The sequence below is a fragment of the Malaclemys terrapin genome, chromosome 4 (genome assembly GCF_027887155.1).
Source record: "Malaclemys terrapin pileata isolate rMalTer1 chromosome 4, rMalTer1.hap1, whole genome shotgun sequence".
NCBI lineage: Eukaryota > Metazoa > Chordata > Testudines > Emydidae > Malaclemys > Malaclemys terrapin.
The window spans coordinates 37,110,829-37,130,824 of NC_071508.1; the positions used below are offsets into that span (position 1 = coordinate 37,110,829).

General features: G+C 49.3%; 1 protein-coding gene across 1 annotated transcript; it reads right to left on the minus strand.

The window, feature by feature from the left end:
• Window positions 1-937: 937 nt before the first annotated feature.
• Window positions 938-7,267, minus strand: LOC128837196 (interferon-induced transmembrane protein 1-like). Its single transcript, XM_054028164.1, has 2 exons — window positions 6,994-7,267; window positions 938-1,802 (listed from the first exon to the last, which is right to left on the minus strand). The coding sequence occupies exons 1-2, from the start codon at window positions 7,210-7,212 to the stop codon at window positions 1,593-1,595; spliced, it is 429 nt and encodes a 142-aa protein (XP_053884139.1). The 5' UTR covers window positions 7,213-7,267; the 3' UTR covers window positions 938-1,592.
• Window positions 7,268-19,996: the final 12,729 nt, after the last annotated feature.

Here is a 19,996-nt window from a genome sequence, read left to right on the forward strand (position 1 = left end):
GAGGGGCTGCCCTGCAGGGGCAGGGGAGCAGGCAGGTGGTGCAGGCAGCAGGAGCGTGGGGAACCCAGCCGGAGGACTCCGGAGGAGCATCGGGCAGCTGCGCAGCCGGGCGGAGAGAAGCGGCGCTTTGAAGGGGAAACTGTCGCTTCTCTCCGGCTGCGTGGCTGCCCCTGCTCCTCCTGAGTCCTCCGCCCAGCTTCAAGGGCCACATTCCGAAAAGGGTTTGGGGAGGATCCCAGGGGGGCGGTTAGGGGCAGAGGGTCCTGGGAGGGGGCATTTAGGGAACAGGGAGGGGGGCTGGATGGGGGTGGGGTCCCGGGGGCAGTCAGGGGCGTGTGGTCCAAGGAGGGGATGGTCAGGGGACAAGGAGCAGGGGGTTGGATGGGTCGGAGGTTCTGAGGGAGGCAGCCAGGGGGCGAGAAATGGGAGGGGGTGGATGGGGAATGCAGGCTGTTTGGGGAGGCACAGCTTTCCCTACCCGGCCCTCCATACCATTTCACAACCCCAATGTGGCCCTAAGGCCAAAAAGTTTGCCCACCCCTGGTCTACATGTTCCTGTGTGTCAGTGGGGCTCTACCTCTGGAATTTGGCTCTCTGTCTCATGGGATTTCACATCAGACCAGGGGCCCATGAGAAGACTAGAAAGTTTGCTTGCTCCTCTGGAGTTTAAGGTCTCCAGGAGGAGAGCTGTGGGGCTGGCACCAAGCAGGTCGTATGCACTAAGTCCCTGCAGGACTCTGTTGGTCTCCTCTTCCATATTCCTCACATCCATGCTGCTCCCAAGATCAGCATTAATAGGAGCACTGCTGTTCCCAAGAGCCAGGTGCTACCAGATTAAAAATGGATTGTTGACCCTGGAGTGGAGAGTTTGGGGACCAGAACCTCAGTTCTGGGAGGAACTCAACTGCTTCTTTTGAAAAGAATAAAGAATGAATCATTTACAAGAGGAAAAAAACTTTTATTTGAAAATAGTCCCTGCACATTTCTGCCAAGGAAAGGTCTACAAAAATAATTCTCTAAAGAAAAAATCTGAATAATCACAAGCAGAACAATTATTAGGGTGTAGCCGTGTTAGTCTCTATCCACAAAAACAACAAGGAGTCCGGTGGCACCTTAAAGACTAACTGATTTATTTGGGCATAAGCTTTTGTGCATAAGCAGAACTATGTTCACCCTCCCCAACAGCTGCAGGATCTCAGAGGGCTTTGAAAGGCACGCAGTCTGCTTTTCGGGTGGGGGAAACAGAGCAATGTGAGACCCACCCCACCCCATCTCTATAGTGACCCCTCCCTCCTGTTAAGGTAGAACTTGGCTGGTGGCACTTTGGAAAGAGGATCAGCCAGCCAGTCTCAGCAGAAGGGTGGTGGCTGTAAGGGGGTGGTGGTGGAGTGTAGATCTCCACATCGCAAAGAGAATTGCTGGGTTCCAGTTACAGAACAACTGGAACATCAGGAGAGCGCTGCCCCGTCATCCACTCAGCAACTGAGCACTCCAGCCCTTGACAATTTAAACAGCAGGACAAAGGCAAGCAGAGCGGAGTAAGGGAAGCTTGGGGAGAAGTCATCCAGCTGGGGAGAATCCTGAGGGGTGATTTAGTTGCCGTAGTTAAAGCGGTAGCTGTTCCTGTTTTGGTTCTCCTGTTGAATTGCATGTGAGAAAGCCACAACTCCTGTTGACACGAGGACAATGATCAGAACCACTGTCAAGAGGCTCAGTACCAGGACTGTGATGTTCAGGCACTTGGCAGTCTTGCCATAGCTTCCTGCTCCATCGGTGTCACCCAGGACTTTACGATCTCTAGCCTGGGGGGAGGAAGGGGAAGTAATAAGGGTAAAGAGTGAAATGAGGCACCAAGGCCTGCTTCTCAGGGCGGCTGAGCACTTGCGGCTCTCAAGACTTTGGTGGAAGCTCATCAACTCTCAATATCCAGCTCCAACTAGCCAGTGCTGCTGGCAGGCAGAGGCTTGGGGAGAAATGAACAGAGTGACTCCTGACACTCTGCACATCTGAGACCTCCCCACTCTGTGACTTTAGCTTCCTCTTGGGCCCTGAATTCTCCTCTCTTCATAGTTCCTATGGAACTGCCTCTCACTCTCTCTGCGACCTCGCCCAAGTGACCCACTGCCTTGACAACCCCTCTGCTGAAATCCTCCTCCCCAAGAGTTCTCATCTCCCCTCACCTTGATTTCCAGCAACTCCTCTGTGGCCTCCCTTAGCCCCACCCCTCAAGACAGCAACATGTGTGGAACCACCCTACCTGCCTGCTCACATGTCCCAAGAAGCACACATGGACCTTCTGCGCCCTCAGAACTGCCCCTCTCTTTCCAGATTAAGTTCTAAGTTCCCTCCTTGTTTTTAAGTCTCCCCATAGATTTGCCGTAGACAATTTCACCAGCTCTCTCGCTCCTGCTCATCCTGCCTACTCCTTTCAGTCTTCTAGCAGCTTGTCTTTCGCCTTGCAGAGAGACAAGGCGGGTGAGGTAATTCTTTTTATTGGGCCAAATTCTGTTGCCAAAAGAGACAAGGTTGTACATTCCACCAACTTCTGTTGGCCCATTAAAAGATATGACCTCATCCACCTGGTCTCCTTTATATCCTGGGACCAAAACAGCTACACCACCACATTTACACACAGTCTCTCCCTACCAAAAATGTCCAGACCATATGGCTGAATTACCTATTTATTCACTACTGTATATTATGTCTTTATCCCATTGTTTAATTTAGTCCGTGGAGCGCCTGGACATGCACATTTGTCAAGGAGTGCAGAATTCAGACACAGAAGTCCAGTGACATGTTAATTGCGCTGCCCAGGAGAACCAGCAGAGCACCAGCGCTGCCAGGCAAAAACAGGCAACCAGTAAATTCAATCACAGAAGGGACCATTATGAGAATATAGTCCCGCTTCCTGCAGCACAGAGAATTTCACCCAACAATCCCTGCATTTAACTCACAACTTGTGGTTGAAATAGACCCTACTTCCCAGTCTCTCAGAACTGCATTCTTTCCTTTATTGGGGATTTATCTCTTTGGGACATGATTCCAGAATAAGGTAGCATGTGACTTTAAAGCAATATAGCTATAGAGGAATAGCTCCCTGTGTGGACGCTCTTATTTCAGACTACTGCAATCCTGGATTCACAGTGTAAGAGACAGTGTCGTGTTTGTAAAATTAAATATTCCTAGGAGTGCATACTTAGTAGAAGGGAAGGTATATATAAAAGTACATCTATTTTAGGTATATGGATTCCTTGGGAAAGGCAACAGCAAAAATATGAAGCCAGGGCAGCCCAAAGGGCAGCTGAAAGCTAGGGCAGCCTGCAAGGGAAGCAGGGCCGTCCTTAGGTATATGCGGCTGCTTAGGGCACCTGAAAATTTGGGGCATCTTTGGGTCTTAGTGTCCACCCTCCTGCTCTTCCTATCCCTGTTCTGACCCTTCCTGCAGGTTCCCACACCTAGCTGCTGCAGACTGGTGAGTCCGCGGGTATGTCTATACTTACCGGGTCCGGCGGTAAGCAATCGATCTTCTGGGATCGATCCCAGAAGTGCTCGCCGTCGATGCCAGTACTCCTGCTCCGTGACAGGAGTACGCAGAGTCGAAGGGGGAGCCTGCCTGCCGCGTCTGGACCCACGGTAAGTTCGAACTAAGATACTTCGACTTCAGCTACGCTCTCCCCGGCGGCCGGAGCCGGAGCACTGCGCCGCCCCCCTCCAGGTGCCGCCCCAAGCACAAGCTTGGTGGGCTGGTGCCTGGAGCCGGCCCTGGTTAGCGTGGACCAGCCCTGCCTCTGGAGAGGATCTAGGGCTTGTCTACACTGGGAAATTGTTGACAAAACTTTTGTCTTTCTCTCTAAAAAGCCGCCCCCCCCCACCCACCCCCGCGCGCGAAAGAATAGTTTTGCCTATGCACATGGCAGTGTGAATGCGGCTTTGTTGGCAGGAGCACTCTCCTGCCGACAAAGCTAATGCCGCTCGTGGGGCTGGAAGTATTTTGTCGGCAAAAGTGCCAACAAAGAGCATTTACACATGCTGACTTTTAAGGACAAGGCTGCGTGGTGTAGACAAGTCCCTAGTAACTTAAAAGTGAAAAAGCCTCCAGCCTGCTAGACCTATTAGAACACCACAAACTGTAAAAGAGCCATTCAAGTGGTAATGAAGCCATTTAACAAGGGTATACTGTCAGCACCAGTGTGCATTACTGTAATATTTACTCAGAATATGGTAATGCTGCTTTAACGTGGCTTTCCACCTCCATGAGGGTCGTAGCTCCCAGCGCTGGTGCACTGTCTACACTGGCGCTTTCCAGCACTGAAACTTGCTGCGCTCAGGGGGGTGTTTTCGCACACACTGAGCAAGAAAGTTGCAGCGCTGTAAAGTGTAGACAAGCCCTTAGTCTACAGGACCTTAGTTTAAAATTTGCTTTAAAAATATTTCATTAGTGTGTTGCTGAAGATTATAAAAATCACATCTAGCATAGATTTTTAGATGCACAATCTGAGTATTCATCTTTAGCCTTAAGTATTTGGATCTTCAGACATACAGTTTTTTAAATAAATCCTTCAAAAGACCACCCTTATCTAAAATACACATTTTAATTTTAATTACTATAGTACAAAAAACTTGCTTCCCAAGTCTTACTGTCCATACCTTTCTCCCTTCACCCCCTTCTTGAAGAGAGCCCTTAAAGGGACAACACCCCTTTCCTTCCAGATAGCTGGACAAATGAGATTCCCTCTCTTTACTTCTGACTATTTGACGAACTAATTTTAAGAGACCCCTCCAGAAAAATCAGTACCTTCATAAGATATAAAATCCTTTGTTATGCCTAAAAATCTTTGGAAACATTTTTTAAAGTTGGTGAAATTTCATAAACACGTCTATTGTTATGGAGATCACACACAGTAAATTAGTGTTCCCTTTTTCTAAAAGCAACGAACATTGTTATGAACACACTAAACCTCTGTGACTGATTCATTTAAAATAATGTCTTTGTTTCAGTGAGTTAAATATGTAGTAATCTAGAATGATTACTTTATGAAGGCTTAAGAGTACATTTAAAATACAAAATCAGCTTAGAAATACTGATTAAGAAAATGTAAAACAGAAGAGCTGCATCATGTATTCCATAATATTTAGTGTTGTAGTCAGCAGGACAGGTGACTTGCCCTTACTACAAAGTTCTTGCAAATAAATCTCTGACAAACTTCAGGGTATATCAAAAAACCTGTGACTGACATTTTTATTCCCAAATTTAGTGCTTTTAATTAGGTACCTTCTGCATGCCCAGCCTTAACCATCTGGCATGCAGTGGAAAACATGCCCCATTTTCTTTAGAAATTGCAGAAGAGTGTTTTTTTTTTTTTTTTTAATTTCATTTGTCAATGACCTTTCAGGGTCCCTTCCAGTTCTATGAGATAGGGTTCAGGGATTTGGCTGGAAGTAGGTGAGCAGGGAGGGGGATGGAAGAGAGGAGAGAGAAAGTGGGAGAGGGCAGGGCCTGGGCAGAGTGTAGGCAAGGCCTGGGGTGGAGCAAGGGTGGAGTGTGGGCAGGGCCACAGGCAGAAGAGGTGGGCTGGGGTGCTAGCCTCCCCAAGCGGCAGCTTCACCCACCACCCATGGCAGGGGCCGTATTCATGGAGCCGAATGCGCTGGCGTCACGCATTCTGCGTGAGGGAGAAGGTATGGGGGTCTCTGCAGGGAACTGTGACTCTTCAGCACCGTGAGGCGGGCCAGGGGGCTCGGTACCCTTTGCTACCTCGTCCCTCCCCCCTCCCACCCACCTCCGGGGCTGTGAGCGTGGGCTGCCGTCGGGCATAGGGGCACCAGTTTAATAATACTGTGTAGGGTCCCATAAACCCTGAGGACGGCACTAACAGAAAAGCACATTAAAAGTCCCAAAATATGTTTTTTTAACTTAATTAAGTTTAGGGGCATAACTCATGATTTTTGCATTCTTGGCTGTCAACTTATCTTGGGGTTCTAGGTAGAATTTTGCCTTGGAGAAGGATTTCCTGCAAAGTAGCCTGAATTTTAAAAACATCACAGCGACCAGTGGGATTTTCAGATGCATGTGGGGGCTTTCAATCTTTAAGAAAATCTGGCTGGTAGTGGTGACCCTTTTCCAAGTATTAGGGTGCTGGATAGAGGTAAAAAAAACAGTTGACAAAGGCAATCCCCATTGGAGGATCAAAGGAAACTGAAGAAGTTTTTACACCAATCCCAGGAATCAGCCTTGAAGGCATACGATCCCAGAATAAAGATGTTATAAAAACAAATCAGCATTAAAAAACTGTAAATTTTAAGATTGCAAAACAAGCAGGAAATGTTCCACTAGAAGCGCTGTGCAATGTGATTGCTGAAGCTACTAGCAACTGTTCATATTTTCAAAGCTTATTTGCTATTAAAAATACAAATTAAATAGCACAATGACATCCCTCTTCACAATGTTACCAGAGGGAAATGACAAAGTACTAACAATAATTTTAAAGAGGGCATTATAAACCAAATAATGTAAAGGAGTGAAACTATATTCCCAGTGGATTACATGAAAAGGAGTCCAAGTCAGGGACTCAGAACATTGTATCAGACAAATTTGCAAACTGGTGTGAGGCTTTCTGCAGACACACAGCTGAACAGGATTACTTTAAACACCATTAATATGCATGGCAATTATAAGTTTTTGGGCGGGAGTGCAGGGGGGATGCATATAAAATATTTCTCTGATCCACGGCTCCTTTGACAGCTCCATCCATGATTTCAGAGAAGGAAGAGCAGCCTTACCCAGAAGTGCCTTTAAGGTCACAGCCTGGGGAAGTGGGTGCCCAGCTGTCCTACCCTGCCAGTCTGTCCCACACGCCCTGTTTTGACATCTCCCGCAGCTGGTTAACTGGGGTCACTTTCATCCCCTCCCTGGGGCACCTGTCACTCGCGGGCAGTGTCCCATGCCCTGGCGCCTGCCCCGGAGCTGGTCTGGCTCCCCGCAGCCGGGCTCACCTTGAAGGAGAAGACCAGAGCCAAGAAGCCGAGGCAGCAGACGTTGCAGAAGACGGTGTTGAAGAGGGACCAGAGCACGAAGTCGCGAGGCGGCGGCTGCACGGGGAAGCCCTGCGTGGTGCTGATGTAGGAGCAGGTGGAGTACGGGGGAGCCGAGCCGTCCTGCCCTACCTTGCCGCCGTCGCGGGGCTGCAGGTCGATGCTCACGCTGTGATCCATGTCACTGTGCTGCCCCTCGACTGGCTCTGCGGGCTCCAGAGCTGGTGCCCCAGATATGCCGCGCGGGGCGGGACGGGGCCAGGGGCGGAGCTCGACCGCGAAAGGACTGCGCGGGGGCGGCGGCGGGGCCCGGGGAGAGAAAATAAGAATCGAAACTTACAGGTTCCGGAAAGGCATAGCAAGGGGACAGAGGGCTGTAGGGGAACTATAGGGTACAAGATGGGGGAGGGGTGTTGTGGGGCAGGGCCGCCCAGAGGATTCAGGGGGGCCGGGGCAAAGCGGGGGAGCTGCTGCGCTTGTACTCACCTGGCGGCGGTCCGGGTCTTCCGTGGCGGGGGGGCCCTTCAGTCGCTCCGGGTCTTCGGCAGCACTGAAGGGCCTCCCACCCTGAAATGCCGCTGAAGACCCAGGCCGCCGCTGGGCCAGGGCTCGTGGGGCCCCTGCAGGGCCCGGGGCCTGGGGCAAATTGCCCCACTTGCGCCCCCCTCTGGGCGACCCTAGGGCAGGGTGGATAAAAATAAATGATTTGTATAAAACAATCCAAAACATTGGATTTTTAAAAACTTTAAATTGGATTTTTTTAATTTAAATCAGATTTTTTTTTATAAAATCCTCTTTGAGGAAAAACCCTATCTCAGGATAGTTTTAATTAAGATACATTCTAACTCAAAGATATCTCATCATGGAATAGGGATTCTAACTTATAATTCTATGGTATGAGACAATATAGTCATGTAATGTTTAAGAAAAGTTTTGTAAATGAGTTCCAATGGTTCATGGATTAGGGACCCAATTTTATGGGGTTCCAGGGGCTTCTGTATAGATTATTTAGGTCAATCTTTCTATCTACCCAATGGGACTCAGTGCTCAGTCTAGAAGATACCATCAGAGATGCTTAGTTTTGCAGCTCTCAAACTGTGGATTTGTATCTGCAGAGGTAACATGCTTGTTAACAGCAAAAATGTTGTAAAATAAATAAACAATATATAGAGGTGAGAAATATCAGACCTCTGCCCTATTGTCCCTCTGCAAATTTGTGTACACAGAGTCAATCCCTTATCTCTCTCTAAAAGTGCAAAGTTTCAAAAAGTTCAATGAATAGAAGATTGTTGGGGGCGGGATAGATCTGGACAAGGAGAAGAAGGCTGGAGATACATGTGAGAAGGGAGGGACAGGCAGTAGAAACAAGAGTAAAACTGTTTGAGCAGCATATTCGAGAAGTCTTGACATCTTTCTGAGTGTAGCCTTCATTGATTTGAGATCTACCATACCATTCTCTCACTAGAAGAGAAAACCTATAATGGCAGCAGGCAGCAGTTTGGGAATAAGAACCATTCAAGAAATATGTGTTTGCTGATGATGTTTTCAAGAAAGTCACACAAGTAAACTCATAGATTCATAGAAGATTAGGGTTGGAGGAGACCTCAGGAAGTCATCTAGTCCAATCCCCTGCTCAAAGCAGGACCAACACCAACTAAATCATCCCAGCCAGGGCTTTGTCAAGCCAGGCCTTCAAAACCTCTAAGGATGGTGTCAGGGTTCCCTCCCCACTCTGAACTTTAGGGTATAGATGTGGGGACCCACATGAAGACCCCCTAAGCTTTTTTCTACCATTTTAGGTTAAAAACTCCCCTATTCCTTGGATTAAGTAACGCTGCCACCACCAAGTGAATTAAACAAACATTTAGGGAGGGCCACTCGGAGCCCTACCTTCCCCAAATATCCCCCCAAGCCCCTACACCCCTTTTCCTGGGCAGGCTTGAGAATAATATCCTCACAAATTGGTACAGGTGAACACAGACCCAAACCCTTGTATCTTAAACCGAAAAATCAATCAGGTTCTTAAAAAAAGAATTTTAATTAAAGAAAAGGTAAAAGAATTACCTCTGTAAAATCGGGATGGTAAGTACTTTACAGAATAACAAAAGACTCAAGAACATAGAGGATCTCCCCTGTAGGCAAAACCTTAAAGTTACAAATCCAGGGATAAACCTCCCTCTAGGCAAAACCTTCCTCTAGACAAGGAAAATCACAAGCCAAAATAAAAGTAAGCTAACGCATTCCCTTATTATTACTTACTAATTCTAATTGAGTTGGATTGCTTGCCTTCTTGATCTGTCTCTAGCAAGCACACAGAACAGACATACAAAGAACAGACAAAACAAAGTATCTTGTCCCCTTATTGGTCCTTTTGGTCAGGTGCCAGCTAGGTTACCTGAGCTTCTTAACCCTTTACAGGTAAAAGGATTTTGTGCCTCTGGCCAGGAGGGATTTTATACTACTGTATACAGGAAGGTTGTTACCCTTCCCTTTATATTTATGACAGATGGAGATTCCACCACCTCCCTAGGTAACGTGCGAACTTGCTGAGGGTGCAATTCATCCCATCATCCAGATCATTAATAAAGATGTTGAACGAAATTGGCCCCAGGACTGACCCCTGGAGCACTCCACTTGATACCAGCTACCAACTAGACATCGAGCCATTGATCACTACCCGTTGAGCATGACAATCTAGCTAGCTTTCTATCCACCTTATAGTCCATTCATCCAATCCCTACTGCTTTAACTTGCTGGCAAGAATACTGTGGGAGACTGTATCAAAAGCTTTGCTAAAGTCCAGATATATCACATCCACCGCTTTCCCCATATCCATAGAGCCAGTTATCTCATCAGAGTAAGCAATCAGGTTGGTCAGGCATGACTTACCCTTGGTGAATCCATGTTGACTGTTCCTGATCACCTCCCTCTCCTCCAAATGCTTCAAAATGGATTCCCTGAGGACCTGCTCCATGACTTTTTGGGGGACTGAAGTGAGGCTGACCAGTCTGTAGTTCCCCTGGTTCTCTTTCTTCCCTTTTTAAAGAATGGGCACTATTTTTGCCCTTTTCCAATCATTCGGGACCTCCCCCAATCGCCACTAATTTTCAAAGATAATGGCTAATGGCTGTACAATCACATCAGACAACTCCCTCAGCACCCTCGGATGTATTAGATCTGGACCCATGGACTTGTGCATGTCCAGTTTTCTAAATAGTTCTTAACCTTTCTTTCACCACTGAGGGCTGCTAACCTCCTCCCCATACTGTGTTTCCCAGCGCAGCAGTCTGGGAGCTGACCTTGTCTGTGAAGACTGAAGCAAAAAAAGCATTGAGTACTTCAGCTTTTTCCACATCATCTGTCACTATGTTGCCTCCCCCACATTCACTAAGGGTCCCACACTTTCCCTGACCTTCTTCTTGTTGCTAACATACCTGTAGAAACCCTTCTTGTTACCCTTCACATCCCTTGCTAGCTGCAACTCCAATTGTGCCTTGGCCTTCCTGATTATACCACTGCATGCTCTAGCAATATTTTTATACTCCTCCCTAGTCATCTGTCCAAATTTCCACTTCTTGTAAATTTAAGCTCACTGAAGATTTCACCGTTAAGCCAAGCTGGTCTCCTGCCATATTTGCTATTCTTTCTGCACATCGGGATGGTTTATTCCTGCACCTTCAATAAGGCTTCTTTAAAATACAGCCAGCTCTCCTGGACTCCTTTCCTCCTCATATTAGCCTCCCAAGGGATCCTTCCTGTCAGTTGCCTAAGGGAGTCTAAGTCTGTTTTTCTAAAGTCCAGGGTCCGTATTTTGCTACTCTCCTTTCTGCCTTTTGTCAGGATCCTAAACTCAACCATCTCATGGTCACTGCTGCCTAAGTTGCCACCCACTTCTACTTCCCCTACCAATTCTTCCCTGTTTGTAAGCAGCAGGTCAAGAAGAACACAGCCCCTAGTAGGTTTCTCCAGCACTTGTACTAGGAAGTTGTCCCCAACACTCTCCAAAAACTTCCTGGATTGTCTGTGCATTGCTGTGTTGCTCTCCCAGCAGATGTGAGGGTGATTGAAGTCCCCTATTAGAACCAGGGCCTGTGATCTGGAAACTTCAGTTAGTTGTCCGAAGAAAGCCTCATCTACCTCATCCTTCTGATCTGCTGGTCTATAGCACATGCCCATCATGACATCACCCTTATTGCTCTCGCCCCTAAACTTAACCCAAAGACTCTCAACAGGCTTTTCTCCAGTTTCATACTGGAGCTCTGAGCAATCATGCCACACTTTTACATACAATGCCAGTCCTCCACCTTTCCTCCCGTACCTGTCCTTCCTGAACAGTTTATACCATCCATGACAGTGCTCCAGTCATGTGAACTGCTCCATCAAGTTTCTGTTATTCCAGTCACATCATAGTTCCTTGATTGTGCCAGGACATCCAATTCTTCCTGCTTGTTTCCCAGACTTCTTGCATTTGTGCACATGCATCTAAGATAACTAGCCAATTGCCTTACTTTTCAGTATGAATCAGGAGGCTTCCCGTCTTGTAGCCTTCTCCTTGTGTTTCCTCCTGGTATCTCACTTCCCCACTTACCTCTGGGCTTAGGTCATCATCCCCCGGTGAACCTAGTTTAAAGCCCTCCTCACTAGGTTAGCAAGCCTGCCTGCGAAGATGCTCTTCCTTCTCTTCGTTAGGTAGATCGCATCTGGTGGAACTGGTGGAAGTCACTTAAGCACTTGGATTCAGAAACTGTTGAAGTGATAATCTCACTTTTAACAGCAGAAACTTCTTCTGCGGGTCTAGAAAGAATATTTTCTTCCTTTGGACTAATTCATTCCAAATTGAGAAATCGTTTGGGACCTGAAAAAGCAGGAAAGCTTGTTTTTCTTTTCCAGATTATGAACAAACAGGAAAATGAAGGTGAAGATGCCTGAGTTAGCTACAGAAGCCAATATTTTAAGTTTCTCATGTTGACCTGGCTGACATAGTCTATTTAATTTTTTATATATATATTTCATTTAACTGTCTTAGTTAAAAACAATTTTAACAAAAACAAACCTGATTTTAAAAACCATGAATGTTTAACTAAATTCAAAAATTCATATGCTTGTTTTGTTAAAATATTATATGTTTGCTGTTGAAGAAAAAAATTCAGAATACATAACGTTGTTTTAGTTAAATAAAACAATTTAAATGTCTGTCTGGTGATGTTCTCCTCCTAATACACCATGGCAAGAAAATCTTCCAAATATTAATGATTAACCTGTTGAATTGGGGATAGTTCACTTCCCAATGACTTCATTAACATCTACTTCAATTACCTTTGGTAAATGAAATCTCAAACAATCATTCCTTTTCTGATATAGCTGTAAAACTAATAAAAATAAATTACTTTAAACATGTATGGTGTGTACCTTCCAAAAATGAAACCTACATCTATCTATATCTATCTCTGAGTTGTGAAGAATATGTATTAAGGGTATAACAACCAACAAGAATGCCCTTTTATGTAGAAATCCATGATTAAATCGAGTCTTCCTGACTAGTGATTTAAATCAAATTCACCTTGTAGTAGGGACATGCTAGGGGAGGTAGAGCTGTAGGGGGCAGGCTGAGGGAAGTAGGGGAGCTCACTGTAGGGCTACAGGCTAGAGGGAGAGGGTGTGATAGGGACAGATCAGTGGAGGGGGAGCTGTAGGGGGTGGGTTGGGGAAGCTGGATCTGTCACTATGGAGTACAGGCTGGTGCTCACCGAATTAACTGAACTCCCTTTGCTCTCCCCTCCCCAAATCCCACCTCGGTGCTTACCCTCAGAGCCAATGGGCTCAGCTAGACTCCTGCCCCTCCCCCGCCACATTCTTACCTTCAGCCCCACATACAGCCTGCCCCCCCCCACATGGCTGCCTGCAGCGGGCAGCACAGGACAGCCCTAGCTATGGGGCAGCCCAGTTAGCCCCCCCCCCCCCCCCCCCGGGGGAGATGGAGTCATACCTTGGTATGGACAGAGACAGAGGCCAGCTGGTGGCTCCGGTAGAGTAACATGACATTGCAATATTATCTGGACCATCCCCATATTAGGGGTTTTGTTTTATATATGCAACTATACCCCACCCCCCAAAAAGTGTCTAGAAATAGCAAGTGTGAAAAAATCAGGTCACCCTAGGCTCTGGGGCGCGGGAGCAGATCAGGAAACTGCCAGGCAGAGCCACGGCAGGTGGAGCAGAGGAAACAAAACTCTGCTGAGGCTCAGGGTGTGTGTGGGGTGGGGAATGGGGGCGGAGGGGGGAGGAAGAGATGTCCAGAGGTGGAGAGAAGCAGGTGGGGCAGGAGGGAGAGTGAGGGGCAGGGACTGGGGTGCGGCAATGGGCCCTGGGGATCCAGAGTGGGCTGGACTGGCGGGATCGGGGTATTTGGGGTGAGGGGGGGTTTTGCCTTGATGGAGCAGGTCAGTGAAGGGCAGCCCAGGCAGACAGGTGGTCTCCTGGCACAGCAGGACGTTGCAGAGGGACCAGAGCACAAAGTCCATGGACTGCTAAGTTAGAAGCCCAGCGCAGGGCTGGGGTAGGGCGCAACCGGGCCCTGGGGCTGCTCATGGCCTGTAGCTTGGACTCCATGCCAGGGCGGTGTGGGGGCAGAGTGCAGGCGGCTCTGGAGGGAGGGGCTGTGGAGCCCAGGTGGGGTCAGGAAACTAAACTAAACAGAGCAGTGTTGGGGTTACTATGCCTGCCTGAGCCAGAGTTCTTCCATGTTTAAACTCTGTTCTTCCATGTTTAACTCTGATCGACCTTAACAACCAAGGACAGGAATTGGAATGTGTAAATAGCTAGTTAGCAATTACGACCTTGCTCATGCCAGGTACCAAACAATAATGATGAGGTTTGCATGTTTCTAGCTGGGGAAGGAGTAATAAACTAAGGGTAAACAGGACCAAATAACTGTTTAGAGAGAAGTTACTAACAAGCTAGATTTATAGCCCTAGAATGATTTAGTTGCTTAAATGTATAAACATGCCTTCGGTAGAGAGGGGGGAGGGAGTAGAGGGGGGGGTGGTAGAGAGGGGGAGAGAGGGGGGGCTTAGTTGTAAAATGTATAAAGAAGAGAGAAACTGTTTTTGCTGGTGTGCTCGATTTGAGACTTGCCTGTCTCCTTGCACCACTTTGAGATCTCAAATAAACTTTGATTGTTTCTCCACCCCGGTATGTTTATTGGCGCGAAGCACTCCGGGCAACGAACCTCACTGTTGCTGTCCTCGGGCCCCTGTGCCGGCAACAGCAGGGTCCTATATACCCTACTGCCCCCAGGAGGGATCTTCCTCCTCCCTTCCCCAGCTAGACCTGCCCCTGCCCGACTCCCCCTCAACCCCCTGATAGGCTAGAAGGAGGGGGCAGCTCTTTGGCATCTCATCCTCACCACCACTTGCCACCCCAACCTCTTTTAGTGTCCCCACGCTCCCTATCTCTCCTTTCTTCCCAGCCTCTGCCCTCCACGCATCCCTTCTGCTCCACTCCCTCCTCTACCAGCATCTGCCACCCTGCATGGCACTGCTCTTCTGATGACCCCCTGGAACTCTGACTGGTTTTAAGTGAGAATGAGGAGTCCTGGCTCTTTTGATACCCTGGAAATGTCAGCCCCTTGGAGAGGATACACAGAAAAGATAACGCTGGCTAAGGAGGTAGCCTTGAAAATGCTGAGCGGATTAATTGTATTACTGTAGCGCTGTAGTCCTAGGCCAGGACCCTATTTTGCTAGGTGCTGCACACACAGAACTACAAGAAGGTCCCTGCCCCAAGAAACTTACAGTTTAAGGGGTCTACAGTCTAAGCAGCTTAGGGGCCTAACCGCTGTGAAAGGTGGGACAAAGCGCAGGGGTTAATATGTCAGCACAACTCCCACACCACCACCAAGTCACTGACAACTAGCAGGGAAACAGGAAAAGGCCGACGGCTAGAACACAGTGAGATTTCATCACAATAAGCCTGTAGGATTGTGACGCTCTACCTCAAAGTAGCACCCTGAGACCCCCATATTCACTACTGGCATAAGATTATGATACATTTTGTTCAATACATGCTTTGTGAGGTATCCTTTAAGTCTTAATCTGTTGAACCTTAATATCCTGTTGGATTGTATGTACTGCCATTGAACGTGCTGAATGGCTGAGTGATCACAGCACCTGGAGAGGTTTCCTGCTTCTCACTGGCATAGCTTTGTGTGAGATAGCCCAGGCTGGAGAGTTAAGAGACCACAGTGGTTCCACAATTCCAAGTTGGACCTTGGGGATCCCATCAAAAGGATGCTTCATATTCATGTATGAAAAAAATGTGGCCTCTGGGTTAGGGAGAGAGATCACATATGGTCACTGGATAGAGGTCTGGAAAGCAACTCCCACCCTGTGAGGAAATCACTTCCTATTGCTATTTGACTGGCCCCTCCTCTTAGCCTGCTGAAATAACATTTAGGAACAATGTGGGGGAGGGATAGCTCAGTGGTTTGAGCATTGGCCTGCTAAACCCAGAGTTGTGAGTTTAATCCTTGAGGGGACCAACTAGGGATCTGGGGCAAAAATCTGTCTGGGATTGGTCCTGCTTTGAGCAGGGGGTTGGACTAGATGACCTCCTGAGGTCCCTTCCAACCCTGATATTCTATGATAAGAATTGCCATATTGACTTAAGCTAATTGTCCACCTCGTTCAGTGTCCTATTTCTGACACTGGAAGCTGCACTAGAGGAAGTTACAAGGAGGCTTGTACTGAGCCGTTGTATGTAATAAGCCACCCACCCCTAGGCAAAATGTCTTCCTACCCCAGGCAATTAGGGGTATGCCCTGAAGTATTGTTGTATTTCTTACTTGTCTCATTTAATGAGAGAGGGAGTGTTCTAATGCGGAATCCCTCTTCTGATCCTGCTAATCTCTTTACCTCAATAACATTTTAGCATCAGAAAATTTAAGGCCAGAAAAGACGACCAGATCATCTAGTCTGACTTTCCCTGTATCACAGGCCACCAACACCACCCAGCACCCACACACTAAACCCAGAAACCAAAATGAGACCACGGTATTACAGGTCACAGGAGACTAGACTATATGTGCTACAGGAAAGGACGGCTTTAGGAAGTGTGGGGCCCAATTCGAACATTTTCGGCTGGGCCCCGGCAGGGATGACTAACAAACAAAAAAAATGTGTAAAAAAAAAGCCTTTCATTTCTTCCATGTATTATTTACTTTCCATAACTATATAAATAATAACATTATATATTATATACATTGCATCATATATGCTGTTGATTGGTTATTAATGAGCTCCGTTTCATATGCGTGGGTCCCTGCCACTCCCAGGGGGTGTGCTAGGATGACCAGAAGTCCTGATTTTATAGGGACAGTCCTGATTTTGGAGTCTTTTTCTTATATAGGATCCTATCACCTCTCACGCCCTGTCCTGATTTTTCACACTTGCTGTCTGGTCACCCTAGTGCTGTGCACGTGTGGGTCCCAGCTATTCCCTGCCCCCCTCATTGAAGCAGGTATGCAGGGTTACTGCCCTGGGAACTGCAGGGCACCAGTGGACATGGGCCTGGCTGGAGGCAGGGCAGGGGCTGACTGGAGGTAGGGTCTGACTGCAGGCAGGGCAAGGGGTGCGGGCCTGGCTGGAGACAGGGGTGTGTGGGGCGGTCTGGCTGGCTTCAGGCAGGGCCACAGGGGAGTGCGGCAGGGGTTGGCAGGGCTGGAGACAGAGGAGTGCAGGACTAGCTGGCTTCAGGCAGGGGGGGGCGGCAGGGGTTGGCTGCCGGCAGGGCAGGGGGTGCGGGGCTGGCTGCAGGCAAGGCGGGGGTGTGGGGCTGGTGCGGGCAGGGCAGGGGATGTAGGACTGGTGCAGGCAGGGGTGTGTGTGTGGCTGGCTGGCTTCGGGCAGGGCCACAGGGCAGTTCGGGAGGGGTTGGTTGGAGACAGGGCAGAGGGTGCGGCAGGGGTTGGCTGTGGGCAGGGGGTGCAGCAGGGGCTGGCTGTGGGCAAGGGGTGCAGGGCTGGCTGCAGGCAGAGCAGAGGGTGCAGGGCTGGAAGTAGGGCAGGGGGCGCAGGGCTGGGGCTGACTGGAGGTAGGGTCTGACTGCAGGCAGGGCAAGGGGTGCGGGCCTGGCTGGAGACAAGGATGTGTGGGGCAGGCTGGCTGGCTTCAGGCAGGGCTGCAGGGGGGTGCAGCAGGGGTCGGCAGGGCTGTAGACAGGAGTGCGGAACTAGCTGGCTTCAGGCAGGGGGGTGTGGCAGGGATTGGCTGCAGGCAGGGCAGGGCATGCGGGGCTGGGTGCAGGCAAGGCGGAGGTGTGGGGCTGGTGCGGGCAGGGGTGTGTGTGGGGCTGGTTGGCTTCGGGCAGGGCCACAGGGGGGTTCAGCAGGGGTTGGTTGGAGACAGGGCAGGGGGTGCAGCAGGGGCTGGCTGTGGGCAAGGGGTGCAGGGCTGGCTGCAGGCAGGGCTGGCGCGTGGGGCTGGTGCAGGCAGGACAGGGGGTGCAGCAGGGGCTGGCTGTGGGCAGCAGGTGCAGGGCTGGCTGGAGACAGGGGCTGGCTGCAGGCAGGGCAGGGGGTGCGGGGCTGGTACGGCAGGGGGTGCAGCAGAGGCAGCTGGAGCCCCGGCCCTTTAAATAGCCCCCGAGCCCCCCACTATCCCAGGGCTCTGGGGGCTATTTAAAGGGCCTGGGGTTCCCCTGCTTCTACCGCCCCGGCCCTTTAAATAGCTGCAGGAGCCCTGGGGAAGCAGCGGGGCTCCAGCGGCTATTTAAAGGGCCGGGGTTATAGAGGCAGTGGGAGCCTCGGACTTTTTAAATAGGCCCCAAAGTGCAGCAGTGGGGCTCTGGTGGCAGAGCTACCCCAGGGCTCCAGCAGTGGGGCTCTGGTGGCAATTTAAAGGGCCTGGGGCTCCAGCTCCTGCTGGGAGCCCCAGGCCCTTTAAATTGCCCCCTGGGGAAGCCGGGCTACCCCGTTACGGCGCACCGGCTCTTGCCGATACGCTGTACCGGGGCTTGGGCGCAGGGCCCGATTCAGGGGAAATTGGTTGAATTGGCCTAAAGCCGACCCTGGCTATAGGCAGAGAACAAGACCTGAGCTGCACCAATGCCAGAGGCCCCCACAATGACAGGGAATTGATTAGATGAGATATACCCAGATAATCTGACATGTGACCCGCACCCACACACTGCGGAGGAAGGTCAAAACCCAGCAAGGTCTCTGCCAATCTGAGCTGGGGGAAAATTCCTTCCGAATTCCAAATATGGCAATCTGTTAGACCCAGAGCACGTGGGCATAAATGACCCAGCCAAGGACCTGAGAGAGAGAATGCTCGATTTCACCTCCAACCCCCAGCCACCTACCTAGTGTCCCATCTCCAACTGGGGCCATCCCTTCAGAGGAAGGAGAGCCAAAAAAAAAAAAACCCTCTCAGAATACACTGTGAGGGAGAATCGCTTCCTCACTCCTGCCAGTGGCTGGCTGAAACCTTGAGGTATGAGCTATAGGAACATAGGCCATAAACTAGAAGTGAGCCTGAGAACTCCTGTGGCAGCATGTTCCGCAGGTTAACTGCGTGCAACAAAAATATTTCCCGATCAGTGGAAAATGTGGAGAAAGCAGATAACTTTTTTAAGTGCCTCTAACACATGCTACCAGTTGTGTGGAAAACCAACCCACAAATTCTCCTTGAGCAACTGGAGGGAAATACAGGAGGGGAAAAGAAAATCCAAAACTGATAGGCCATTATGGCAGGGAAGTGGAAATGGAACGCACCTCTGACCATTACAAGGGTGTGTGGCAGGACTTGGGATGGAAAAACCTGCTCAAGCCAAGATCTTCATAGCTGAATGCCATAGTTTAGTTAATGTTCATCCGGTTGGAGAGAACAAGACTAGCCACAAAGAGCTGTTAGAAGAAAATCTGCGGCTATGTATTGGTTCCTCCCTCTCAGGTCCAGAGGCTCTGCATGGCTGACACCAACAGTTGGGTTTCTGGCCTTCTGACTGGGGCAGAGAGTAAATAAATAGTCTATAGCTCTGGCCCTCAGGGCAGGGCACAGCAACAAACGGTCTATATACAGGCCCTCAGAAGAGTTCGTCACTAGCCCCAAGCATGGGGGGTTGGCAACAGGGGGTAAGGGAACCCTGGCCCACCTGTGATGTTCCTCTGGTGTTATCTGGACCAGTAATCTGCTAGGTCACTCCAATCCTTGACTCGGGGAGCCAGCCTTACCCTGCCCTGCTGTGAGAACCCCCACTCCTGGGCTTATCATGCACAGCCTCTGGCATGTAAGCTGCTCCTTGGATTGTGCAACCTAATGACACTAGCCCATATCTCTGGTCCCAGACACAACCCTAGGAACCTCCATCTTGCAATGTCTAGTTATGCCGGCTGGACGCTGCAAGCTTATATGAGTTCATCAATTTAACAAAGAAATTGATATGCACCAGGCTTGTTATCCCAAGGAGAGTCTCTGGCATGCTTCAAACCAAACGCACTGCTTTAGGTAGACTAAACAAACAGATTTATTAGCTACAAAGATAGATTTTAAGTGATTATAAGTCAAAGCACAACAAGTCGGATTTGGTCAAAAGCAAAACGCATTCTAAGCTGATCTTAACACTTTCAATGCCCTTATAAACTTAGATGCTTCTCACCACAGGCTGACTGGTTGGCCTTCAGCCAGGCTCTCCCCTTTGATCAGCGCTTCAGTCACTTGGTGGTGATGTCTGTAGATGGAGGTGGAAGAGAGGAAGAGCATGGCAAACGTTTCTCCCTTTTATCATGTTCTTTCTTCCCTCTTGGTTTTGCCCCCCCTTCAAGGTCGGGTGAGCATTACCTCATTGTAGTCCCTACTGACCAAGGGAAGGGGGGTGACTCACTCGAGAGTCCAACAGATCCCTTGTTGTTGCCTAGACCAGTGTCCTTTGTTCCCATGAGGCTGGGCTGGGTTTGTCCCATCCATGC